Here is a 27,805-nt window from a genome sequence, read left to right as displayed (position 1 = left end):
TACTTCCCTTGGGGACGAGTTACTGTATAAATACCTCTGTAGTAAACAGACCTGTTAAAAATAATCAAATTTTAATGCAGCAAGGTCACTCTTTTGACAGGTCTGTGCTATGTAATTGTGTTCAGCAAATGGCCTATATGAAGAAATTCTTCCCAGTTTGGTTTGAAGTTTAATCCATCAGCCATGCTGCTTTTGTAGTAAAGCAACTCCAGGGAGCAAAATATTCTGCAAATGAAGGAGCCTGCTATCAGCTGTAGGAAAGACATGCTACCATACTACAATGCCATTGAAAGTTTCAAGAGCTACCTCATACAACTGGCAGGTGGAATAAATCCATTTAAAAATCTTTCACTGTTTCCTTATAAGGAAGGAAAATTTGGAGCTGTGTCAGTACTACCGACCAGCTATCAAGCCAGCCCTAGATGCTTATGAGGTGATTTGACGTACTGTGCTGCATTACTGCAATCTAAAAATGAAGTGTTTCACTTCTTTTCCTGTTCAAAAACCTGAATGAGAAAGTACCTCAGGAGTTTAATGATGCTTCCGTGATATCTGTGTAAGCAGTCACCACACCTCATATCTAGGTGTTCGATTACCTGAACACTCATCTTGTTGACAAAGGCACTTCTCTGCTGGTGACAGAATGACTGGTAAGTCACAATTATCTGGGCTCAGGGAAGTGGAACAAAGAAGTACTAGGATCTCTGCAGGTCTCAATTGAATGTCTCTATCATTGGAGAAGTCTCAGCAAATCTAGCTTGCCTCACAGATTCTGTGGTCCCCATCACTCCTTTCTAGACTATATGAAAGCCCATGCACAACAAAACAGATTTGTTCAGAGAAGTTTACCTTAAGTCTATCCTGAATGCAATCAAGCTGTATTCATCTGCTGTGTTCAGCCTCTTGCTCTTAGTAATGCTGACCTTTCCAGGTTGTGGCAAAAGAATGTGCATTTACTATGGAGTTTGGAGATTCTTTTGACTTTAACAGGCTGTAGTGGAAATTGAACATCAAAATGAGGGTGCTATCTGGGAGTTCATAGTCATTGAAGTGCAAGGAATGAACAGAACCATTGCGCATTCAGGATACTCTCCAGAGCCTTGTAGTATATCATGCAAGGACTTTGAGTCATTATTAGCATCAGAAAAAGAAACCACATTTTAGCTTGGCTCATTATTAGTATCAGAAAAAAGAGATTGCATTTTAGCTCGACTCAAGCCAGTTAACCCAAACATTACAGCCAAAACAAGTTTCTGAGTGTTTGGCACAAGTGCCTCTGTAGGCAGTGCTACTTCCAGATCAGCAATAAATACATGGTGAACTCAAGTGATGGTAGTCTTTGGCGTGCAAAACTGTTTGGAAAGAATGGGTTATCTAGTGCTAAAATAAGATGGCACTTAGCCAATTGCTATTAAGTAGATATGAATTTTTCTCTTATTTATCAGTCTGTATCAGAACTTACCCTACCCAATAGTTTCCATACTACCTGTCTGCTTCTGGAACTTCTTGTTGTCTGGAATGGCTATGGATCAAATGCTAAAATCTGTTTGGCAGAAAACTTCCCCATCCTTCCTCCAGATTTCCTTAGTCAGGACTAATTGGCAGAACAGCTTAGGGAAATACTGAGGTCAATGTTAGTCATTGATAACTTGCATGATGAGACAGTGTGCCCTCAGCAAATAAGTGTATGATACAAAAACAGAGACAGTAATTGACACATTAAATAATATAGGAAGCTCAAGGGTCACGCAAAAGAAATCTCATTAAGTTCAACAAGGAGAGATGGATTCTACACCCAGGTGAATAACTCCATGTACCAGTAAAGATGCAAACTGGCTAGCTGGTGTGATGTAAGGACCTGCAAAGGTTGTAGTGGATACCAAGTGAATAGGAGAAAGTGTTCGCCTGGTATCACCAGGAAGACAAACTGGATTGGGCTATGCTAGGATGAGAGTAACCAGATAAAATTAAATAATGCTTTTTACAATGTTGGTTCTGCACAGAGCTGCAATTCTGCGTGCAGTTTTGGGCTCTGCAATCTAAGAAGGACTACAGCTGGAGTCAGCTTAGCTGAGGACTGGCAGGACTGTCATGGGCCAAAAGTATGTGACCTTTGAGAAGAGGCTGACAAACCTGGGCTTGTTTAGTCTGGCAAAGCAGTAGCTGAATGGTGATCTAACATCTGCCCACTGTAACTTGAAGGGGAATTGCAGAGATGGCAAAACTAAATTCCTCCTGATACTGGCAGGTGTTATAATATGAGGCACCAACCCCAGGATGCAGCTTGGAAAATTCAGTTTGGACTTTACAAAAGACTTATTCACAAGAACAGTAGTGCAGCAATGGATTAGTTTACCCAAAGTTATAACCAGTGGACTTGTCCTTCTTGTAGACTTTGACTTGGCTATGAAAAGTGGCAACTGACCTGTTACAGACTGTGCAATCATTCTGTGTTTAACCAGCACTTCCAATCAACATTCTGCAAATAAGAAACTTAAAGGGAAACTAGAAGAAAGGAATATGATGTACCCAAATTCATAGGCTCGCCTTGTATTCTCTATTCAGACTGATTTGCCTTTATGGTAGCAGACATACAGGCAGTGAAAGTAAAAGGAATGGCAATGCACTGGAGAGGGCTATTTTGTCAGTTGCAGCAGAAAACAAGGAATAACTGGATAACCATAGACCACTCAGTTTCCTTTATGTATTTTCTGTCAAGCTTAAGCCAGTCATCAAAAGATTAAGCTGTTCTGAGAAAAAGGTATGTTATAGGCTTCAGGAAACAAAAGGAGGATATCCTTGCTAATTTTACCTAGGAAGATAATCCCATCTTGGAGAAAGAGACATAGTAAGGTGGTGGAGGTTCTTCTCACTATGAGGGCCATGGAGGGTGCCAGTTTGTCTGTGCATATTTGCACAAAGCTCTTTGTTGCTGGCCAGAGAGTTAAAAAGATAGAGAAAAATCTTCTTGACCTGGCATCAAAGAAGCTGACCTTGTGGCTGTTGCAAGGCAAAATAACCATTTTACTGCTTAAATTTTCACCAAAAGAAATAGTCGTTTGTGTATTGTTTTACTGACCTAAGGCCACAGACTACTGTCATCTTGGTCTCATTGCTTCCTCCCATATTCCTCTGCTAAGATAACAGAAGAGGCCAATATACGCTTTCTATTACTGTAAGATTTTTTTTATGGTTCATGTTGGGAATTCCTGAGCATGGAATTACACACCTCTCAGTCAATTCGGGTTAGAAGTAAACAGATTTAGTTCAAATTGATTATCCAGGCATTTAGCAGACTCTGTCGCTACTCTTCGTTATTTGATAATTTGCCAGTCAGTGATCCTTAACAAAAATTGTTAGTACTTTTGAGCAGAAATTTGAGGTGCTGCAGATTTGCAGAAGGGCTCTGTTACAGGAAAAGATTTGGGGTTGACTTGCCTGGCTGGACCAAAGTGGGACTTAACAAAATGCTTTATTTTCTTTATATTTTCCTTCCTTTTTCATGGTCCATACTGCAGTCAAGCACATCCTGAAGACCAGCTCTAGCTTTCACGTAATATTTTAAGTCTCCCTGACATATTCTCAATAACCCCGGAGAAACATTTCTTGTTACGTGGTAACATGGGTACAAATGTGATAATGAAATACTCTCTGTATGCATCCCAGCGTGAGAGAATTTCAATTCTGCTTTTTACTACTACGTGATTTTCTTCCTGACAAAGACAGAACCCTGGTTTCCAATTTATTTCTAGGCACCAAATTAAGTAAATGAGTACTCTGCTTGAGTAGATCTTTAATTATTATGACCAAGCAAATTTGTCTCTGCTATTATTTTAGAAAAACTTTTCCCAACTTTAAATGAAGACAGAGGAGGCCCATGCAGAACAATTAAAATGGAGAATTTGTTTACAGGCTGTCACTAGAAGAGACATAATTCTTCCCTTTATCATCACCTGTCAGAGCAGTGACAGCCTGTAAACAGCCTGCCCATGCATTATTCTTTGTCACTGCTTGTGCCAGCTCTTGCCCTAGCAGGTGCCTGGCATGTGTCAAACTTACGATTCAGGGATTCATTTGATCAGCACTGTAAAGAAAAGTGTGATGTATTTTCTTTTAAATTACTAATTAGGTATTTGCTCCACATGTCTAATGGAAGGGGCTTTGGCTTCTCTATATGCAAAAAGTACTATTTATATCTTACTGTAGAATTTAAATACTGGCTTCTCTATCATGCCCAATTCTGAAAGCAGAATTTATATAATACTACGGAATATAAATTAAACCATCCTACCTCCCTGTTCTATTCTCATGGTAAATCTGTTCATATGATTTCTTTTGGTAATGAATGGGCAGAATGTGCTGTCCTCTGGACATTTAAATGTCTTTTTGTTACAAATTGCTTTCTGTTTTACATACTGCATTATAATTTCTTTAAAATAATTTCTCTAGAATTACATTTTTGTGCTGACATTGATTCATGCATGTTTACTTGTCTATTTGAGTTTGCTTAGTTGTAAATATATATGTGTAACATACAGGGTTTGTGTGTGAGATGCTTCTTCTGCAGATAGTATTAGCAACAAAATAGTTGGGATCTGTGAGAAAATGCAGTTGTACTATAGGAAATAAAATATTTGGTGTTCTTTGCGGGAAATTTATGGAGTTCTGTAGAAAGGGGAAGTTTATTCTAATAGATTTGGAAAAAGACAAGATTTTTAAAAGCTAAATTTGTTAGTAATCACAAACACTGATATTATTTGTTAATCAAAAATGTGACTCAAAATGAAAGATATATTTCTACTATTTATATTAATAGTAGAAAATACTATAGTTTTCTTTTAAACTACTACTGTTCTACTGTCTCTGGCTGTTACTCTGTGTTTATTTTTGCTTTTAGAGATTGGTAAAATTGGAAACAGATAGTGCCTCAAGTCATTGCAGGACAAATTAGAGTATGAGATCACTTTCGTAATGATTTAAGTTTAAAAAATCATTAGTTTTGGATCCAAAAGGGAATTTGTTTCCTTCACCTTAAGGTATTTTCATTCTCACAACCATACTGGAGTTGGCCATTGAAATAAAATACTTTGTGGTGTTTTTATAGTTATTTTAGTTATAGAGAATTTTTTCCCAAATAAATTCCCAAACCACCTCCCTTGCCATAGTTCAAAACTAAAGATACAGTAGGTATTCTTGCAGGCCTCTATTTGACTATGTCGTGACTTACTGCTAGGATATTACTAACACGTAACTGGTTTATAAAACGTAGATACCTTATATATCTCTAGCAATCCATATACTTCAGTTTGTATGTACAGCTGATCTTTTAATGTCACTTGTCGAACTAAGCTGTATAAAATTCACAGGTCATTACTTTTGTTTTCTTCATTACTACTTCCAGATATGTCTAAATGAGGATGCATTTAGAATTCTGTATAAGCAAGATGTGCAAATTTTATTTGTGTGTTTCTGCTTTTTTTTTTCACTTGTTCCTTAGCAACAAGGAGAAAATAATAAAGTCATTTGGTCCTGGGACTAATTGCGTAGATGAAAATAATTTTGGGATATGTAATTCTGGCATCAAAAGATGTGCTGGATGTTTTAATGCCGTTCTTCACAAATCAGGTGACATGCTGTCTAAAATGCATGAAGAGCTATCTGAGAGAGAGGGAGCAAGCTGGTACAGAGCTTTTGTTTGCTCCACAGAACTTCAGCAAAAGAAAAAAAATTATTTAAAATTTGAGACATTTTTCTTGAATTTGCAAGGAATCTAAAGCAAAGAACAGTATGAACTACCATCGTTTTAATAGATTTCAAGCTTCAATACAACTAATGACAATCAAATCATATTATTCAACTCTATTGTTATTTAGCAATTGATATAAGAACAGAAAAGAATGGATCATAATTTGATAGTTTACATCATCTCTTCCTGTAGTGTTTTCCTTAGCAGATAGGCACTCAGCTTTCAGAATTTGCTCACTGAAAGATGTAGAAGGAATGAAATTAATTCCTTTGTATGAGATTGAATTTCAGTGAATTAATTTGGCTCAAGAGAAGTGATAACAATCAGAATGCATGAAAAAGGTGTGTTTGTATTAGTTCATTTAAACAGCAGTGGTGGCCATATTCAGACTGCCTGCTGAAGGGCCTTACTCTAACCATCATGACACCCAACTAGTGAAGGCCCAACTCACGTGTGCCTACAGGCACCAGTGAGCCTACCAACACCACAAACAATTTGGATTGTCCAAGTAAGGCTCCTGCTTCTCTCCATCAGAGCATTTAGGTGCTTTCTTGGTAGCTGCCTTCACCTACAAAGAGGAAAACCGCCTAAAATTCAGAGCTATGTAGTAGCTGGTCAACTCCTCTGGTCAACTAGAGTCTCATCAGTGAACCCATCTCTGAGGGTAGGCAGGTGATGATGGGGGATTTGCTATAGCCAAGGCATTTAGTGATTGCATCCAGAGCTGGAGAGGTGTGTTCTGGCTGAGCAACCCAGGTTTTTTTTAGTGCTTGTCTGAACAATGTGCAGCAGTGTGGTCTTGCTCTTGGTGCTGAGTCCCTGTGCACTATTCAGTGCAAACAAACTGAACACTTGTGGATGGAAAAGGAGAAGGGTTAGGTGACCTTTGAGAACTACAGGAAATTTCTGGTGTCTGAGGACTAACAGAACCTATGGTGCCTAACTGATTAGATTTGATTTACTTTGGAAATATGTAATAACCTGTCACTTTGGAGCTTTCTCATTTTTCATGGCTATTAGATGATACAATTTACAATACAGGAAAAAATCCAGACTGACAGCCCTAACAGACTTTCTTATATTACCTGCAAGGTCTTTGTATCTTTGTTTTTAAGGTCTATTTCCCTTCTTCTATATTCCTGCGCTATGGGAATAGTCTCAATGGAGCTCATAAAAACAGAAAAACAGTTCAATAAATACACACTTTAACAGTTTTGCCTGTGGGCACAAAATGATCCAGGGCTTGAATAAACCTCAGTTCAGTCACAAAACTGAATTGTAGCTGGTAGCTAAAATGAGTCAGAGTAGCACACAGGTCTTTTCCTGTGAATATGAGTGGTCATACAAAACCTTCCATTCAAGACACAGAACATCTCTTGACATTGTTACTGTTGGGATTTTATTGAGTGTGTAAATAGTGAAATGGGATGGAAAAAGGGATACTTCTTTCCTTCTTATTTAGGAATTTAAATGTGTGTTCTACAGTCAGCCACAGAACAGAAGACAAAAACTTTCTATATTTATCTGAATGTCATTATTTTTGTTTTTGTCTCAGATTTGGCTTTCCTCACTTGACCTAATCCTTCTCCCAGGCAGTACAATGAGCGCAAACCTCTCTCTTGACTCAGGATGTCTCCAGAGTGTTGAGTTTCTCCTCCCAGAAGCCCCAACCTGTTCTCTAATCATTGCAGTGGGATGTTCCCAGTCCCTCTTCTGTGCCAGGGTGAATCAGGATTCCTCAGTATAGAAAGTATAGAAGACCATCCCATGTAGTACTCTTCCACTAAATACACATCAGTGTTCTACTTCATCCAAATCTGCAGGTAGCTTTAGAATGTTGTATGTGTTTGTCAGCTAGGAAAAAAATCAAGATGAAAATAAACATGTGGAGGGAGCTCTATTTCACTGGAGCTTAATTTTATTTTTACACAAGATCCTGTATTGTCTGTGCTGTGACTTGTTTGCTCATTGCCTTAAATTTGTATGTCAGCATTATATACTCTAGGACACTGCTAAATGGAAATCCTTTTGCTAGTCCACAGCAAACTTCTTGCAATTTGTAATGATGTAAGAACAGGATAAGGCCTGTGTTGTCCATAAAAGTCCAAAGAATTAGTAGCTGATATCAGAAATAAGCATAACCTGGCAAAGCCATTTCCATGAGACTTAGCTTGCAATCCTTAGCAATCACTAAATGTAGCTTGTCATCGATTTTAATTATTAGAGACTAAGTTTTTGTCTCCCTTTTCCCCAATGAATGAAATTATTGTATTTTTCCAAAGTAATGAGTGGCAACCTGAGGTGTTATAGCAAAGACAAAAGATCAGGACTTGTGTTTTAGATGTATTTAGGAAAAGGCAAAATTGTAGGGTGTTTTTTGTTGTTGAGTTTTTATATGATTCTTAGTGTGCATTTCTTGTCAGAAGAAAAAATATTCCCAAAGATGATGTTTAGCGATACAAACAGAACCAGATTTTGCAGATCAGAGAACCTATCAACTACTCTACATTTCAGCCTAATTTTATTAGGAAGTCAGCTGTCTGTGTTTTCTGCTTCATGCTGGTATCTAACTATTAAGATCTTTCTTCATGTCTGTTTCCCATCCCATTACAAAAACAACCTCATTGTGCTAGTTTTATTTTTAAATTTATTTCCATGCATAGGTCTTCACAATAAATTGATATAGGAAACTGACTTGGGAAGGTCGCTCTTTATAAAATGACATGCCAGAATGTTATGGCCCTGGGCTGCAGAAGCCAGAGAATAGATGAATATCCTGCAGCTGTTTTGGCCATTATATTGTGGATGGCAGGTTGCCAGCAACAACTGCAGCAGAGTGTCAGTGTCTTCCTCTCTGTGATAAAAGACAGAATATTTGCACTTTCTGAACCATCTCAGGAGGATTTGTGGCAGAGTTTGGAGGACTTGAAGTGACTAAAGATGGAAGTAGATGAGCAGCTTGCAGGTTGTACACCAACCTGTCCTTCTATTGGCTCCTCCAGGCCTGGCACCGCTGATGCTTTTTTTGCCCTTCTTTCTAGAGCATTTAAAAGAGAAGCTGGAGGAATACATGGTCCGCTTTGCCAAGGTGAGGATTGTGCGCACCAAGAAACGAGAAGGGCTCATTCGGACCAGGCTGCTGGGAGCCTCGCTGGCTAGAGGAGAAGTCTTGACGTTTCTGGATTCCCACTGCGAAGTCAACGTGAACTGGCTGCCACCCTTGCTTAGTAAGTGCATTAGCATTCATCATACATTAAAATCAGAACATACAACCAGTAATTGAAGCTGTGTCCCACAGTAAGCAAGAAATACACTGTATCAAAGTGTTTGGAGTTCTGCTGAAGTTCTGATCTCTCTGAAGTGTCAGTATGAGAGATAACTCCAAGAAATGTGAACAGCTGCATTTTGTTTCTTGAGACTGAAGAGTTTGTGAAATCTCGCTGTAATGCTTCAGCTTATAGTAGTTACAATTTATTTTATTATTACTACTACTAAATACATTGCTATATCTAGTATAATATTATGTCCTTACTATACACCTGAAAAGGTTTGTTATGCAGGTATTGCATTCCTTCCTAGTTTTCCACATTGCATTAAAACAATTTTTGCTGTAAATATATCCAAGGCCTCAGTGTTAAATCCAACGGCAATAGTATTCACAACGGGAAGCTCAGAAAGAATGATTTGCTATTGATTGTTGTGCTGGATTCCAGCTGCAGCCAGCAAAGCTCCATTAGTTAAAGGAATGGAAAGAATCAATTGTTGTAGTCTAGGATTTCACTTCTGGAAACAATGTTCTCTTTTCTACACACCTGACTACATGCAAAGTATATACGCTTTGCAAAGTGAGTGCTTTTTGCTACCATAACCGAAGAAAATTTCTGAGTTGCCTAATAAAGAAATTTGTATTCATTAAAAAAGTCTGCTGTAAGTACACAGAAGGTTATGGTTTTGCTAATTAATGGTTATTGTTCCTTGAATTCTGTTGTTAGGACTCTTGGGCCACACAGTAAGCTGATAAAGCATTTGCAGCAACATGTGCATTCTTCTAATGAGCTATCAGTGGAGACCAAGAAAAATACTATTAACTAGTTTCTCTTCAGATCAGTAATAAGATAATGCACAAAATTCCAAATATTTATCCTTCCTAGCTTCCATATCAAATCATGCATACAGTTGTTCCCCTTGTTATCCCCTTGCCCTCAATCACATCTACATTTTTAAAAATAACCTCCTTGTCTTGATGTAAAACAGAAGTGTCATAAAGGAGCCGAGAGAAATCCAGGTTGAGGCCATTTCCCCTTGTTCTTTCTCTAGGAGAAGAGACAGAACCCACCTCACCACAGTCTCCTTTCAGGCAGTTGTAGAGAGCAATAAGCTCTTCCAAAGGCCTCTTTCTCTCCAGGCTGAACAACCCCAGCTCCCTCAGTTGCTCCTCACAGGACTTGTGCTCCAGACCCTTCACCAGCTCCATTGCCCTTGTCTGAACTCACTCCAGCCCCTCAATGTCCTTCCTGTATTGAGGGGCCTGGAACTGGACACACGACTTGATGTGCAGCCTCACAAGTGCTGAGTACAGAGGGACAGTCACTGCCCTGGTCCTGCTGGCCACACTACTGCTGATACAGGCCAGGATGCCATGGGCCTTCTTGGCCATCTGGGCACAGCTGGCTCATGTTCAGCCACTGTCAACCAGCACCCCCAGGCCCTTTTCCTCTGGGCAGCTTCCCAGATGAGCATCTGTAGGCCTGTAGCACTGTATGGGGTTGTTATGACCCAAGGGCCTCAGTTCTGGCTCCAGACAGTCCAGATCCCTCTGCAGAGCCTTCTTGCATTCCAGCAGATTGACATTTACATCCAACTTGGTGTCATCTGCAACCTGAGTGAGGGTGCATTTTATCCCCTCATCTAGATCATCAGTAAAGATATTAAAAAGTACTGGTCCCAGTACTGATTTCCTTGGGAACAACGCTTCCAAAATTCCACCAACTGGATTTAACTTCATTCACCACGACTCTCTGGGCTGGCCATCCAGCCACTTTTTTATCCGGTGAAGAGTGCACCTTTCTAAGCTGCCAGCTTCTCCAGGAGAATGCTGTGAGAGACAGTATCAAAGGCTTTACTGAAGTCCAGGCAGACAATATCCAGAGCCTTTCCCCACATCCACTAGGCAGGTTACCTGCTTATAGAAGATCATGTTTGTCAAGTGGGACAAGACTTTCATAAACCCATCCTGGCTGGGCCTGATCCCCTAGCCTGTGTGATCTCCCATGAGGTAATCTGCTCCAAACATCTAGCTAGATTTCACCCTGTAAAAACCAAAAAAATAGATAGAATAGCAACAAAGGATTCATAATTACAGACAGGATGCAGTTGGGTACTGAACCCTCAGCCTCAAACCATAAAAATGAAAAGACAAGAGCAACTGCATCAGTGCCCCTCAGTTCTCAAGAGGAATGAAATCTTTCTCATTCCACATAGAGTAGAATACCTGTAGATAACCAGCTCACCAGAGGACCTAGAAATGAGTCTTGAGGAATACTGAAGCCCAGAATCAAGTCTGCTTTATTTTGAAAGAAAAAGTAGAGCGTTACATAAAGGGCAACTAGAAAATGAACACACATCTAGTATATTTTCCCTGTGCCCTGTTTTTCTAAAGGAATGAGAGAATTTTCTTATAAACTTCAGATGGCATATATTTACTATACTGAAATCAGATGACATCTGGCTGCTAATAATAGTAAAGTTAATGTATGTTTTCAAGTTTTATCTGAAGTTATATTTTGTGATTCACTCAGCACTACATGTGACTGAAAGTCATTCAGGGAAACCACAACAGAGGACATGTTGAGTGTTTATTGCTTTGAAGCTGCCCTATTTTAGTTCTGATTGTATCTGGCATGTGTAGTGAAAAATCCTTAACAAGTACATGGTTCAGCCCTGGTTTGGACTGGCAGTCTGCTGTCAGGAGCAGTGGCTTCCACTGTTCCAAAACAGGTTTTGTTCCAAATGAGACCTTGAAAGTTAGAGGCTGGGGAGGAGGGTGAGGAACCAAGAGCAATCACTTAAAGATGGTTCTCAGAGCTATTTAAGTATCTAACTTATATTTTCAGAATTAACTATCAGTTTTTAGGCCAAAGGAAGACTGAGTTATTTCAGTACTTTTAGGGTATCTAAATGTCTTTGTGGAGCTGAGACACAGTTGTTTTCAGTTACAGTTGTTTGTTTTCTTTTCTTAAAAATGGGGGTAAAATGCCTTTATTTTCTTCAAGCTTTATTTAGTTTATTTCTTTGCTTTAATGGGCTCTTAAGCTTAGGTAAGACAATCTGAGATACTAGAGAGTTTTGACTGATGCTCACTGAGTAGGCAGCTGTAGTGATGTAAAAAGGTTGGCAAACAGCTGTTTGTTGTCACCCCCCAGCAGAAGGAAAGATGTGGCTTGGACTCCAGCAGTTGACAGTTTAGTGCAGTGTGAAGTCAGTTATTGCAGGTAAGAAACTGAGTGGCAAACCAGAAAGGTGCAGGCACATATTTCCTTCTGCTGATGTTGCTGCAGGAGCAGTAAGAGAGATGGACAGTAGATCAGTAGTGACATAGGCTACTAGAACTAGGCTTGTTAAAACAGATTCCTTCCCTGATGAAGAATTAAAAATATATCATGTTCGTATTATGCTAAGCAAGTTGTCAAAACACCTGCTTGTTATCCATCTTCACAACAAGTATATGATGTATTGCTTGACAGTGGAGACACTGAGGGTACAAGTACTTATGGCAACTCAGAAAACAAGAGACAATTTGCTGAATCACTCAAATTTTGTCACTACCTGTAATCACGTATTTGAGTATGACAATAAAAATGTTTGCATTGAAAAATTGCAAAAATAACAGCGACTGAATGGTTGCAAGGGCTGTTTGCAATTCGGCATTGTTACTTTATCCAGCCCGGTTTGAAACGTGCACTTGAAATTAAAAGGGTACCTGTTTTTCATAGAGATAAAACCTCTATTTCTGAGATAGTGACTCATCCAATATTGAAAACTTCTGTTTATTGCCATATTTGCTTACTTGCCTTGATCCTAAAAGTGCTGAATTCAAATATGCATGTGTTAAAATTTCTTGGGAGGAAGCTCTGAGCAATGTCCCCTCCTGTTCTCAGGCTTTCCCTCAAACCTACAAGATTTTTGCATGATGCTTATATGTTTGCTCTTCCCTTTAACTGAAGGCTATATGCAGTGAAAAAATGCATGGATATTTTCAGACCAATAGGGATCTGTAAGGGGATGAGGAGTAAAGGCAGTGGAAGAGAAAGTGTAGAGAATTTCAGCCTTGGCTTTCAGTGTGGCTATAGGAGCAGGTGGAAGAAAGATCAGTGGCTGATAAAGGCAGCACCATGTTTGCGTATCTAAGTCTGTGATACCACCACACATGTGAAATGTAAGTTAGCCCTACAGCCTTTTCTTTCTGTTTCCTAAATTCATACTGGGACTAGATTGAAGCTTAAGTAGTATGTATGTAAAATTCATTATTTTAATCATACTGAAGGAAATATTGAGGCTGAAAGTTTGGTTACTTTGTCTTTTGGTGTGCACAACTACAAACACCCTGGTTTCATCAAAAGGCAGGATTTTCCTGTGGTTCCCTATCTCTAAAATATTTTGGAGACTGAGAAGTAAGTTCTGCAGAAACACACTAAGGCAGGTAAGCATCATCATACTTGAAGAATTCTTGAGAGCTGCAGAAATGAAGACTGGGGTTGAGCTTGAGCATTTCTCAAAAAAATTTCCCCCTGACTATCTCTGCATGTGACTTGGAGACTTCAAATCCTTCAGTGTATTTAAAGACAGCAGCTTTTAAAGATGAAGAGAAGGATGCTAAAGCATTAAGAATCTACCTTTGACCTGCTTCAGAAAAATCAATTCCATTTAGTTTCTCTACTCCAGTCAATTCAGAAAGGGGGATCAGAGACAGATTGTTACAAGCCCTATAACTATTAGGAGGGCCATCACAGGAAAGAGATTATGTAAAAGTGACTTTATATAATGATCACAGATAACACTATACAGTGTGCTAGTGAATGTAATTATATTTGGCAATAGCAACAGTAATGCATCCATTATCTCTGTGATGAGTTTCCTAGAATTTTGTGAGAGCCTGTGCTTTAAATTTATTTCACTATTAAAGAATAAGGATATAAAACCCTGCTGAACTTCCAGTCATGGTAATTTCTCACTAGCAGCATAGATCCCTGATTTGGACAGCGTTTCTAAACTTAAACTTCTGAGAATAACTATAAAGACCCAGATGTTTTGTGAAAATAATCTTTCTTTCTTAACTCCAGTCCTGCAGAAGCATGGAAACAGAATCTTTATTATTAATCATTATACCAGTATTACCTGCCTTCCTATTTAAGTTTTTAATCCACACTCAGTCCTCTGATTATTTTTAGGGTATTATCAAGCATCAGTGAAATCTAAATAACAAAATCAAAAAACTTCCACAATCAAAAATTTTCCACATAAGCCCTAAAATGTACTAAATAATGTAAAGGATCTAAGCTGCCATTCAGAGAAAAAGCTTTATTATACTTGGAATTTTAAGATTTTAGGGGGTTTTTGAGGGTTCCTAGGTAGTTTTTTACTGTCCTTTCATGTCAACACAGCTATAGGTTTTCTCTGCACTTCCTCATTTCAAACCATTATTCTTCTGCCTAGTTCTTGATGTTGGCCTGTCTTCTTTACTTGTTTTTCTTTTCAGAGGAGCTCTACAGGATTAAGCAATAGGATTCACCAAAGCAGACTCAGGCCCAGATGAGCTTATGCTAGCAATGGGAATTTGATTTAGTCTCACAGTTCTAATTTTTTTTTAAAGCAAAACTAAACTCCTTTCTTTAGAAGGCAGGTGAGAATAATACTGTGAAGCCTTCTCTATAACTCAAAGATTGGTACAAAAAAAAAAGGACACAAGCTCTGTTTTTCTCTTTGTGTTGGAGTTCGCCTTTAATTTGGAGCATTTGATTTCAAAGCTGATGCTCTCTACAGCCACAGGAACAGTGACTGAATGGTTGCAAGGGCTGAAATTCACATTTAGGAAAAAAAACTCTCAGGGCCTTCCCAAATATACTCCCCACAGATGAGGGAGTATTTTTACCATTTGCTTGCTGGCTTGTTCCGTAGCTGACAGACTGGGGACAGCTCAGAGCAGCAATGAGAGAAAGATGCAAATGACTGGACTCCAGTGGGTCTCACAGGGATGTGCTTCCCTTTAAAGAATCATAAATACTTCTAATAATTTCCCAACTGCAATAATTCTACTTTAAATAAGAGTTCTATACAGATTTGAAAAATTAAATTATTGGGGGGCCACAGGGCACAAAGCAAACAATCTTCAAACATCAGAAACCTGTGGGATTCACTTTTCAGTACTATGACAGATGGCTTGACTAGACATGCCGTTTCCTATTTTCTACTTTCATTTTTCAGACCAGATTGCACTTAACCACAAAACCATCGTGTGTCCTATGATCGATGTCATTGACCACAATCACTTTGGCTACGAGGCGCAGGCGGGGGATGCCATGCGAGGAGCTTTTGACTGGGAAATGTACTACAAAAGAATACCGATTCCTCCAGAGCTCCAGAGAGCTGATCCCAGCGACCCCTTTGAGTAAGTAGCGATAAACGGAAGAGTGGGAACGTGTAGAAGGGCAAGCAAAAAGTGTAACTGTAGCAGAATCCAAGCCTGGACATTTCCATGTAGGCCACTTTCTGCTATTGAAAGGTAATAGAAGAAAACACCTGAAAACTAAGAAAACTATCAAGGCAACGATTTGTAGAATTCACAAGCTGTGCATGGAAACACAACCTGGCTCAATGACTGTACATAAGAGGCAGGCACGTACTTGTAGTTAAGTATTGGCATCAGACAAGAAATGATAGGTATTCTGTTTATTTCATTAAAACTTTATTTAATGTTTTATTTTCTGGAGATTGATGCAATATATGCATCGGCAGTTGAGTCCACATTACACCAGCAGATGCTTTGTTTATAACTGGTGATATGGCTGCTGTATATGCAGTGTTGTAACTTAAATACAGAGCTGTCAAACCTGAACACTGTCAAGATGATTTGTAAATAGTTTTAGATAAGACAGCCTCTGATCCCAGTATTGTAGAGATCAGCTCGTTCACAGAAATGATCTTCCTTCTTTTCACAAAGGTACATCCTTTTTTCTTATCTTTTAATTATTCTCATGTAAGGATCAGCCTGGATTAATCCTTATCAAAAGAGAAAGGACAGACAGACATGGTTCTAATGTGGGAAAGTCTTCAGGTCTCTCACACAGACACATCTCAGCAGGGATGCCAGTAGGGCAGGCTCTGACGCTCACTAACCCTGGCTGAACCTCCACACTGTAGGTTATGGCAGTTTGAAACCTCAGTGTTCTCCCCTTCCCAAAGCAAAACCTGGAAACAGTAGCAACAGAAGAACTGGGTCTCTGACCCTAATATCCAGGGAATGACCAGCAGGGAGGAGTGTGGCATTTGTGGGCTCATTTTCATTTTTCTACTTGTTCCTTTTTGCTTATCTCTATCCGGGCCATTCAGTCTTCATCTTGCATTAGCATAAGTGCCAATGATGTACTTTACATGAGCTACCAATGTGACCACTTGTAACTGATCAGGTGGGAGATTCAGGCAAGCCCTGCTTTAGCCTCAGATTTTTGACAGCAGATTAAATTTAGTATGGCCCGCATCTAAAATCACTCCAGCCTGCAAGTTCTGTGGATGGCAGATCAGGTTTATTGTAAAATTAGTTATTTATTGGATAGGCAACAATAAACAAAAGGCCTTAAACAGAGGCTTTATACTTATTACACAGTATAAAAAAAGAGAACCAGTAGATTACATAAAACAGTGCACAATATTGAGGTACCTACATTAAAGCTAGCAAAGAACTAGGATATAAGAACTAGTATATTATATTCACTAGGAGTCAATGTAATTTACCACCAAAATAACAATAATGTACAGAGTCCTTTCACTCGGCTCCCAGGAGAGTAACGATAAAGTAGGCATCCCAGCTTTGTGAAGAAAGCCTCACACATTTCCAGGGAACATGCAGAAGATTTCTGCCTTGTGAAAGTTTGGTGTAGCTTTTATAGTTTATAAAGTGAACTGTCAGTCAGAAATTCCTGCTTATCTTTCCAGATCTCACTTCCACAGCAAACTATCTATTGACAGCTGGAAGCATTTACTTTCATGGCGTCAAAAGAGTCACTGCAAGACAAGCTGTCTTCATTGAGTTATTTCACTGATTAGCAAGCTCTTGTGAAGGGCAAGATGCCCTGAGTTATTTCACCAGCTAACAAGACACAGATAAGCTCTTCTGAGGGACCCTGCTACACCATTCCAGAACACAGATGCAGCTAGTGCAATCACATAACACTCCAGAACTGCTATATCTTCAATTGCTCCGTCTTCTTAGTCCTCTGAGCAGTTGTAGTTTCTTGGCACTTACTGAAAGTGACCTTTGTTTAATTTGGTTCAGCATTCAAAGTTTGTATAAGTAAAACTTCTCTATTGCCAGCGTAGCTACAGGGTTGTTTATCAGTTGTTTCACATTTGCTGTTTGTAGTGTGCATCTTGTAGAATCTTGTCACGAAGACAAGAGAGGACTAAATAGGAATCTTTCATAGGAAAATTCCTAGAAAGACAAGGTTTTGTGCAGTACAGAATAGATGCAGTGGTTTTGCATGAACTGCTGTTCCACTCAGCATGGCAGCACTTGACACCCACCCACCTTGCCCTGCCAGCATGAGACACAGGCAGATAAATGGCTTCTCAGGGAGCCACATATAGTACAATGCAGCCTATAAATCTCTTTTAATCTGAGTAGCTGTCAGGTGGAAAGACCTCCCTGTTCTTACACAAATCAGTGAGTCTTCCTTTGTTTTCCCCATAATAGGATGCACATCAGAGCGATGCTACTGGAAAAGCAGCATTGCTCAAGGAGCCATCATGTCTGCCCCCACATATGCCAGCAGGACTGAAGGCTGGCTGAGTTAGGACAATATGCTTGCTCAAAAGTACCCTCTGCCTAAAATGGCAGATGAAAATAGATATTTTTAAAATAATCAGTATGAATTTTGCTTAGGGGAAAGATTATTTTCTAATTCAAAGTCAGTACTGCTTCTCTCCTAGGGCCTTCTCTGCTGAGACCTTGAGTTTTTAATATCTTGCTTACAACAAATACAGTAAGTGTTGCAAACCATTTTACCTATCAGTAACTTAATTGACCAAGAGAGCTTCTGTGAAATAAAAGACAGAGAACAGTTTTCCTTTAGGTACATATGAACTAAAACTAGAAATTGCTTCAGCCAGCACCATAATTATTATGCTACTGTTTTGTAAGCAGTAGGGATTTTTTTTAAATTTAGGTTAAATATTTTGCTGTTGGTGTCGTAATAGTTTTATTTCTTGCCAGCAGAGTCAGATCTGAGATGATCCCTAATGAACTGGAAAATTGCCAGCATTTTTAGTAAAACACCAGCAAATAATGGATACATGATCCAAAAAGTCTGCTGATGAGTTTTTCCCCTCACTTAAAATGCCAACGCAGTATATGTGTGAAGCAGAAAAGGTCACATCAGCCTAAGAAATAATGTACATAAAATCAGATCAAACTACAGAAGACCTAAGAGCAGTTGTTGTATTATCTGCATGGTACATTTGCTTTCCATCTGCACATGATCAAAGTACTGCTGCAGCAGACACCAGCAGCATGTTTGCAGCTGACACAACCAGCTGAAGTGTTGGCAGGGAGGCTCTTGGTATGACAGGAGCACGAATCTTACTCAGCTCCAATGCCAGCTCAGCTAGTGTTCTGGGATTAATCTTTTCCCACATTTTATTTTTTTTTTTTTTAAATAGTATTCCACTGTGGTCAGTTTTGACCAGGTGCTCTCCCATTAGACACCATCTATCTCAACGTGGTCTTCCAGTTCAAAGTCATTCTTGTGAAGAAGAGACATTTTCATCCATTTGTGGTGTGAGTGTAGTCATGATTTATTGTTCCTATGCCTGCAGTGCCACTTGGGGCTGCATCTCCATCCTTTGCTGTGACAGAACTTGGAGTTTCACTGCAGCTCTCAGCTTTTTCAGATGTACGCTCTCACCCATTCTCAGGCCCTCTGCAGTTGTTCACAACAAGTAGCTTTACACCAAGATTTGGCTTGATGTTTATGACTTTAAGACTGTAAAATGCTCTCAAAAGCTTCCAGTCAAATTCATGTACAAATGATGTACTAGCACCAACCGGGGAGTCATATGATAAATTTGTAGCTGCACTTGGATCAGGCAGCATTCATGCACAAATTTTATCAGTTTGGTTCACATATAATTTGTCATTGGTCCTGCCAAATTTCCCATAGGTTTCACTGAACCAAACTACAGCCATTTAAAATGTATTTTCAGTCAAAGCTCCCGTGTGAATTATTGGATATTTTTCTATGCTTATTGTAGCATATAGGAAAGTTTAACAACTATTCCATAAATGGATCTCATGTAGCTTTTAAGATCAGTGAGTTTTTTGAAAGATCTGTGTGACTATTTTTCAGGATACATTGAATCCTTACAGGCATGGAAGCTGGACTTCTGTAATAAGGTTGCCTCCTCATCCAGTCACTAAGTCTGTGAACTCCTTGATTTCCCTTTTTCATGTGCCACAGAAACAAGAGAGGTTTTACATTGCATTCAACTGATCTGTCCCAGTTGCAGATCATCACAGTGACTGTAGCGATTTTTGTCTTGCAATTTGTGTACAACTACCTGAATATACTCTGAAGGGTCCTTCATGCTATTTTCCTCTGCTGCATCTGGGGTTGTGCAAACAACTCAAACTGGTGTTCTGAAGCATGGTGGGAAATTGTCAGACAATTGTGGAATCATGATTATGTCATGATGATGCTCACTGTCTTGATCCCAGGGTCAGTGATCATTCAGCAGAATTGAAGATCACTTGGGATGTTTTATTCTAGCCTATAAGCAGGGAGGACCAGAGATGTTTATCTGCTTTGTGGCAAGGGTCATCTTGGCTTGTCATCTCCTGCTGGTTCATTCCTCTGTCACGGCAGAGGTTTGAGAGCTTGCCCTTACAGGACACATAGGTTTGGGACATAAGAGCATGCTCCTCTGAGACTGTTCCTTCCCATGGTGCAGGCACTCTGGTCTCCAGCAGAGTTTGCCTAACCCAAGCAATCGCCACTTAAACAAATGGGATAACCTTGTTACTGTAATGGTCTGTGATATACAGCATGTCAGTTTATACAATTTAGTAGCCTGTCTGAGCTAAAAGCTCTGTGGAAGTACAAAGTGGAGGTTTGATATGCTCAGGCCTGCTGGGGACAACTGCTCTTTATTTCCTGGCTTTACATCAGTTCATGGTATCACATGCCTGATCTGAAAACTGGCATCAGTTTCATGCCAGCTGCAACATACTTTTCACCAGACAAGAAAACATCAGTGCAACTCAAAAAACTATTTGGAAGGGGCTGCAGAGCTCCTTGGAGCAGTTTTATGATGGTGCAACTTTATGATGCAGGAAGGAGAGAAAGGTGCAGGTGAGACCTAACAACATTACTATTGAATTGCAACTCAAGATGGAAAATTTAACCAATGAGAGAAGTGTTGCGCTATTTACTGGATGCCAAGACTCCTAGTACATATCTGAGGAAGTTAGAAGTGTTTTGGTATGTGGCCACTCCCTACTCTCCAAGAGTTCTTTGCCTTCCATTGTAGAGCTGTGACCTCCAGACCTCCCTGAAGGGAGACAAAGCTGAAGAGACATGTAACTCTAGCAAAGAACTAGGACAGTGGTTTTGCAAATACTGGGCTATTCAAGCAAGTAGAAACAACTTTGTAATATCTGACATTTTAGTTCCTATACTCAGTTTCCTATTTATAATATAGAAATAGAATCACTCCACCATTATAAGGCTCTCACAGTAATAGGAGCCATTTATGGCTTTAATGGATGTACTACTTTTGGGTAAAATTTTGGACATGCTCAAGGAATAAAATTGGATGATCAGTACATTTTTCCTTTCGATTGCATCACAGGCTCTCAACCTTGAATGTAATTTATGACCCTAATGTAGCTTGTTGTGTGTACAGATTTGAAGGTTACTTGACATTTTCTGTTGAATTGCGTACCTAAAATCACATTATTATTTTGCAAACTGTCATCCGGATGCTCTTTTTTTAAAATTTGATATACTCTTAGAAATACTCTTTTTCTGCAGCTCCCTACTTTCAGAATTTAAATACATACTTTTTACAACATGTTTGTGCAAAGAAAGTCTTTGCTAAGACTACATTTCAAATCTGACAAGTACTTTTACAATTTTATTATCATTTTCTGAAGTTCAGAAAATGCTTTGGACAGAGATTTCTGTTCTATAGCTCCCAGTGCTTTATAGCCTATGTCTTTTATGGCTGATTTCTGCCTATAAACATATTCATAAAACCTCTCACCACCAGAAACAATCATCTATTTTTTTAAAGCCTGAGTGTAATCTACTGTTTTGAACTGTGCAGCAGAAATGTTTTATGCAAAGGCATTATTCTACAGTGAAGCAGTCTCCAACCAGCGCTAGTTTGTGTAAGTTACGGTCTTGATTTATTGTTGTGACAAGCTATGGTCTGTAAAAGACTACTAGTGGAGGTAACAATAATGGATATAAAAATACCTTTTACAAACTGTCATCCACCCATAGCCTCTTGAAATCTCAGAATTTTTTTCAATGAGAGATATCAACACTAACACAGAATTTGTGGGTAAACATATGCTCATATTGAATCATTTTCTCCTGTCTTTGATAGGATTTCATTGTAGAGGTACTTACAACCAGTACATTTTCTCTGAGGACCAGTACAGAGGAGAAAACTCTACAGAGAGTGTAACCTGTCAAAATGAAAAAAAAATCAAAGATAAAAAGCTGCTGCCGGTTTTAGTTTTCAATCAAGGAAATTAATCACTAATCAAGTTCTTCATGCTAGTTGAATTTGGTAGATTCAGATTTGATACACAACCTTTCACTGAATTGGTCATTGTGGCTCATGCCACCCAAGACAAAAAAGTACTAATTTTGTTCCTAATGCCTAAACTCATATTTCCAATTTTCTTTAATACTTGGGGTATCATATTTAGAATAAAATGTAAACACCTTGAATATAATGCTTCTAGAGCTGTTAGCCTGCTACCTCACAAGTATCAACTTTGGAGCTTAACAGTATATATGCCCATATGCTGGGGCAGATTCACAAAATGGGTTAGGAATACTACCAGTAATTAGAAAATTAAGTAGCTTCTGGGCATGATTTTAATATGTCTTTACATAAAAAAGACTAGGATGGTGGCCAAGAAGAAGACAGAGTTATGTTGCTCAGTGCATACAGGTGAGCTATTTAAAACTATTACCAGACTGTTGATACAGATGGCTTCACTTTCAAAATTATAAAATCTTGTCTGAACAGTTTTCCATAAAGAAAAATAAGTCACCTTTTTAAGGCAATTCTTTCTATTCTTATTTCTATGTTTAAAGCCATTTTCTTTAGAACTTTCATGCAGAATTTGGTGACACCTATTGATTCTAAGAGAAAACCAACACCCTTCTCTTACATTTTAAAGTGTTTATCAGCATAAATCTGGGAGCAACCTCTGCATCCATTGGGTTGTTGTGTTTTATTTAAAGAATGATCTGCTGCTGCCAAAAACCTCAATCTAGTGCTGCAGTTGCTTCCAACAGAAGAAAGCACAAAGGCTGAACCAATTAATTTTATGGAACACTGTGTGCCAGACCACTTTCAAATGTTTCTGTTGATGCAGGTTCCATACCTGCTCATTGGCCCAGGTTTATTAATACTCTTTAGCATCTGTCCAGGGTGGGATGTGTGTGTCATTATGTGTGTGTCATTTACCCCTTGCTCTTTGAGGAACTCCACAGTATCACAGTGCTTTCTTCCAATGCCCATGGTTCTTTTTTCAGAGGCAGTGATCAACTAAGCATGACATAGAAGCATCTTCACTTGCCAGTGTATACCTTCTGATTTTTTTTTATTCTGCATGGAATAATTCTGCCTGTCCAGCTATCTTGGTGGAGCTCTGAGGTAATGAGATTTTTCTGCCTTCCACTCTGAAAAAATTAAGCTGCCAATGCAATGTGTGCTGGAAGCATGAAAAAAGAGGAGATGGGAAAGAAATTTGTATATACACAGTTTTTCAGTACTATTCTTACAATATCCAATCAGAAACTTGCCTTTCACATCTTTAACCCGTTCAAATTTTTAATCATTTATACTGTACAGTGGGAGCAGAGCTTTTAAGGACTTGAGGACTCGTGCCACATAAATTCATTGTTCATTTTCAAGTAAGTTATATTCTTTCCGTCAGCCTCTCTTAATAAATAATGTTTTCTAGATCTCTAATGATTATCTTTGCTCCTCTGTGGACTGTTTCCATCCCGAGAGCATACAGCACCAGCTAAAGTCTTACCATTGCCTGGTGGAATAGATGGGTGACTTTGCCTCTCTCAGAGACTATGTTCCTGTTTACATTTCCTTGACAGTATTGATTCATGCCAGGCTTGTGCTCTGGTGTAACCTGCACATCATTTTCTGCAGAGCTGGTATCTAGCCAAGTATTCATCATCCTTCTCTTGTAATTCAGATTTTACATGTGTAAAGGCAAGGCATTTATATTCATATCTATTTCAAGTGCCATGTCCAAAAGAGTGATCTGTCTTCATTATCCATAGATCAGTGTGATATTTTATATCTGCACATTTGGAAGTTTATCTTTTTTTCCTTTTTTACTTCACTTTTCAATTTGCTAAGATTTTTAAATTCTACTTAACCCTCCAGTTGTTCACAGCCTATTGCAATGTTACTTGAGCTTTACTTGAGGTTTGTGCAAATGGCAAATTCTGTTCTATCTCCTGATTATAATAATGTCTCTTTGTTCCATGCCAGAAATCAAGACATGCAGAGTCCCTGGCTTTCCAACAATCTATTTTCTCAGCCAGAAATGCAGCATGTTCCACTGTGGCCCTTGAAAATTTGTCAGCTTCCTGCTAAGCAAACCTTTATAAAATGGCACCAAAGAATTCATTCACATCCTGTAGATGGCATCTGATTTACAGCACAATAGCAGCTTGCTCGTCAGGTCAATTTCCAGCCTTGACATCAAGGCTAGGATTTCATGGCCACATGTTCCAATCTGATCCAGTTATGCACAAATCCCTCCACTCCATGGAGCTGCTGAATTGCACCATGCAGATTTTAATGCAACACTGAACTGAATAAGATACAGGACAATGTCTGCAGATGATCTCAAGACAATTTCCATTTTGATTTTGGATTATAGGATATCAGCAGGTTTTGCATTTCTGTGACATTCATTGTGTACCTTCCATATTTCTGCAGTTTTTAACCCTGGCAATTTATCTGTGAATCAGGTTATTTATCTCAGACTTGAGTGAGAAAAGTGAAAACCTATTTTGTTTATAGTCTTAGTAGAGTTCAGTATAGGTATTGACTTGATGAGTAATTTATTCTGAATTATCCCCAGACAAACTAGCATCTGTTTCATTTTCATGTAAGTAACCAAAATATCATTCTAGCTGGAAGACAAGTTTTTGTCAAGAGGCAAAGGTAAATGCCTCCTCCAACCTGTGAAGTGAAAATTATGATAAACACCCTGAAATTTGCTGCTAGTTTATTTATAAAATGCTGTGCCTGTCTCTTGATAGACCAGGAGCAAATGAGACTCAAAAGAGTTGACATCAGTTCTTTGATAAACTGACAAGACAGTATCCTTTGTCAGGGAACAAGATTCTTGTCTAAACTTTACTAATTTCAAAATGTACCTCTTTTGTTTGTGGGAAAACAGCACAGAAATATCTCTCCAAGTGAATTATTTGGAAAATCAACCCCTGTGATGTTTTCTGTTTTTTAAGATGGTGTATCAGTGTTATTTTCAGTGCTGGAGAGACACTGTAGGCATGAAATTACAGAAGCCCATTTGCCCCCTAAAGGGAATGAGATGCCTGCAAGGGGAGAGGAGATCCCATGCCCTCCACTCTCCTTGTTCTCCAGCAGAAATTTTAGCTGATGCTGCAGAAGTTCCCTGGCTTTTTCGTGCTAGGGCAAATAACCACTCTTTCCCCACGAGTGCAAATGACGTGTGGACATGCAGTGAACTGGGAGTGGAGAGATGGTGATAAGTCAGGAAGAGCACAGTGGGAGAACAGTCATAGTAATTTTCTTTTTCAAAGCACTGCAAACATGCAAAGGACCTCTCAAAATACCCAGGAAGAAGGTAAACAGCAGGGAAGAAAGTATTTTGGAGGAGTGTTTTCAGACCACTGCCTGGGGAGCACAGGGCAGTGGTTTTGAAGAGACTCCCAGAGAACCCTGAAGGAGAACAAACCCTAAGCTCTCAGTCCACAGGAAATGTTTTAAGTCCCCAGCTCTTTGTTTTGCAGTAGATTTTAATGCCTAGCCTGTCATTTAGTGATTTTTTTTTTGACAGAATGACAGTTTAAACAGCAAAACTGTTCAAAGCACAATCTTTGTTCCTGACTTGTTCAAAGGGCATTCAGGGAAGACGAACAGTCCTTTGTCAGTCATATATGTGTAATTAGTCGATACAGCTTAATCATAAGGGCCCCGTTATTTCCAGGGGTGTTTTCATTTGACCTTAAACCAAACAACATAAAAAAACGAAAGGAATTATTATAAATGTTGAATATAAACTATATTGCATTAATTTTTACACTTACCTTACTGCATTTGCTTACATTTCCATTTCTGCTACATAGGGATATTATTATTCTATAGAAGAGTGATGTTAAGAGACGTGATTGTGTTTTTTGTAAATCACAAGGTATTATTGCTATTGCAACTAATTACCAGTATGAGTTCCTATAATGGTAACTTAATAGATTAATACATTTTTAATGCCAAGACAGAGTATCATGACTGTCTTAATGGAAGTGGTAATACTTTAAAAACATTTGAATATGTACCAGAAGTTAATAACATGCTCATAATTTCTGTAGGCATGAAAGGACTCAAAACTTATCAAAATGTGAGTATTGGAATGCCTGAGATTAAATTTTTTTATACTGCCATGTTTTTTTAATGTGGTATAGCAGGATACTGATCAAGTTTATAAAAATACTGGAATTTACATATTTGTGTATTAAAAATTATTTTTGCCTTATTACTTTCATTAATACTTTGTTGGAAATGAAAGTTTCCTAAGCTCTCCAGGCTGTAAGACAAGGAGGGCTGATAGATGGGCTTTAACTGCAGACAGATTTCATCTGTCTCATCTAATACTTATTAAGAAATCTAACCTCGGTTAAGTTGTATTATACAAACCTTCAATTGTCTCAAGGACTGCCAAATAGTTGTTCTCTGCTTTTACTGGACTTATATCTCCACCTACTGGCTGATACAACAAAGTCTCTTTAAAATACTAGTTTAAATGAAAACGACAGTGTTTTTGCCTGTAAAAGCTTTTCTTATTCATTTATAGACACAATTTTCAGGTGAGGTTTGTTCGAAGTTGCTTGGCCACCTATAATATATGAACTATATAATGAAACCACTGATTTTAAACTCATTGACCTATGGATATTAGGTCTTAATAATGAAAATATGACAGAATTTTTAAATCAGGAAAAAAATCTGTCTATCTATCTATCTTTCAGTGGGAATGCATGAGTACATCAAATAGACAAGTACACAGTACACCTATACAAAGTTATTCCTGTGTAACTCAATAAAGATGAATAGCATAAGAAGAATTATAGCAGTAGAAAAATAATTTTTTAAAACAGAAAAATTTTTTGTAGCAGAGCACTCTGATGACCCATTGGGTGATTATCAGTATTATTGCTGCATCCAGAAGGAAGAAAAAAGGCAAAGGATAAAAATATCATAATGTCGGTTTAGAATTTAGCAAAAAGAACAAGCTGAAATGTGGTAACAAATAGTTCAAAGTCAAGGTGGACTGACAGTGAGGATTTCTTTCAGAACAGTGTCATCCATTAGTAGCAGTAGAGGAAGAGAACAGCTACTTGTAGAAGCTGATGATCATAGATAACAATGACTCTCCACTGTGATAACAGCTATGAAAAGCACAAATGCAATCCTGGAACTTATTTTGCCTGTAGCCTTTGACCCTGGTTACAAAATATTTCTAAATCCCAGGTGACCCTATTCATTTTCCTCACAAGTCAGGATATCTCCTCGCACCCTCAGGTGGGCTCTGTCTGTTCTTCTCGTCTTGGAGATGCTACAACTTCACCCGCGTTTCCGGAGGGAGACAGTGAGAACATTAAATAGACACAAAATTAGAGCACAGGGTTTTCTTTCATACCTTAGTTTTCTCCAAAGATTTTGCTTTCTCATTCTTTATGATGAGGCATTCATCTGTGAAAGCTGATGTCATGTCCTGTCTACCACCACTTTAAAACCTTTTGACTGGCATTTCTACTTAATTTCTGATAAATTAGTAAGTTTCTGGGTTCAGAAAGCTTCCTACTAAAAATACGTTGGTAAAATCTGAACTACTGTGGAACCTTAAGTACACAATCTGCCTAGTAGTCATATAAAGAATAAATACAGTACAGTGCATGGTGAAACTAGAAATCTGCTGCTTGGGCTGAGTAATAGTAACTCACACACACCCCATGAATTTTATGGAGGTAAGTTTAGATCTAGATACCACATCAGGTGCATCTACAAAAGCGTCATATGAGCCACTTAGAATTAAATATCTTTTTCTGCAGAAGTTCCTGTTCAGCAGTGCTAGAATTCAGATGCTAAATGATGTAGGTTTCTTTTCAATTGTTTGTTGTTTTTTTTTTTCCTCTGGGCAATTTCTTCAAATACTTACTATAATAACTCAAAATAGGAGCATGCCCTGAATGTAAAAGTATCTATTACCCAGCTGGAACAGAAATATTCCAAAAATGTGGAAGATAACTGAAA

The 27,805-nt window shown here is 38.6% G+C and overlaps 1 protein-coding gene across 4 annotated transcripts in view; it reads left to right on the top strand.

Moving 5' to 3' along the window:
* Positions 1 to 27,805, top strand: part of GALNTL6 (polypeptide N-acetylgalactosaminyltransferase like 6) — a 909,332-nt gene that overhangs the window by 822,210 nt on the left and 59,317 nt on the right. For all 4 annotated transcript variants that reach the window (XM_068187107.1, XM_068187105.1, XM_068187106.1 and 1 more), the window contains exons 5-6: positions 8,788 to 8,973; positions 15,227 to 15,410. In XM_068187107.1, coding sequence (XP_068043208.1) covers positions 8,788 to 8,973; positions 15,227 to 15,410 — 370 coding nt within the window. The remainder of the gene's footprint in view (positions 1 to 8,787; positions 8,974 to 15,226; positions 15,411 to 27,805) is intronic.

The sequence above is a fragment of the Anomalospiza imberbis genome, chromosome 4, assembly GCF_031753505.1.
Source record: "Anomalospiza imberbis isolate Cuckoo-Finch-1a 21T00152 chromosome 4, ASM3175350v1, whole genome shotgun sequence".
Taxonomy (NCBI): Eukaryota; Metazoa; Chordata; class Aves; order Passeriformes; family Viduidae; genus Anomalospiza; species Anomalospiza imberbis.
Note: the sequence above shows the minus strand (reverse complement) of the source record. Positions and strands in the feature narration are given on the sequence as shown.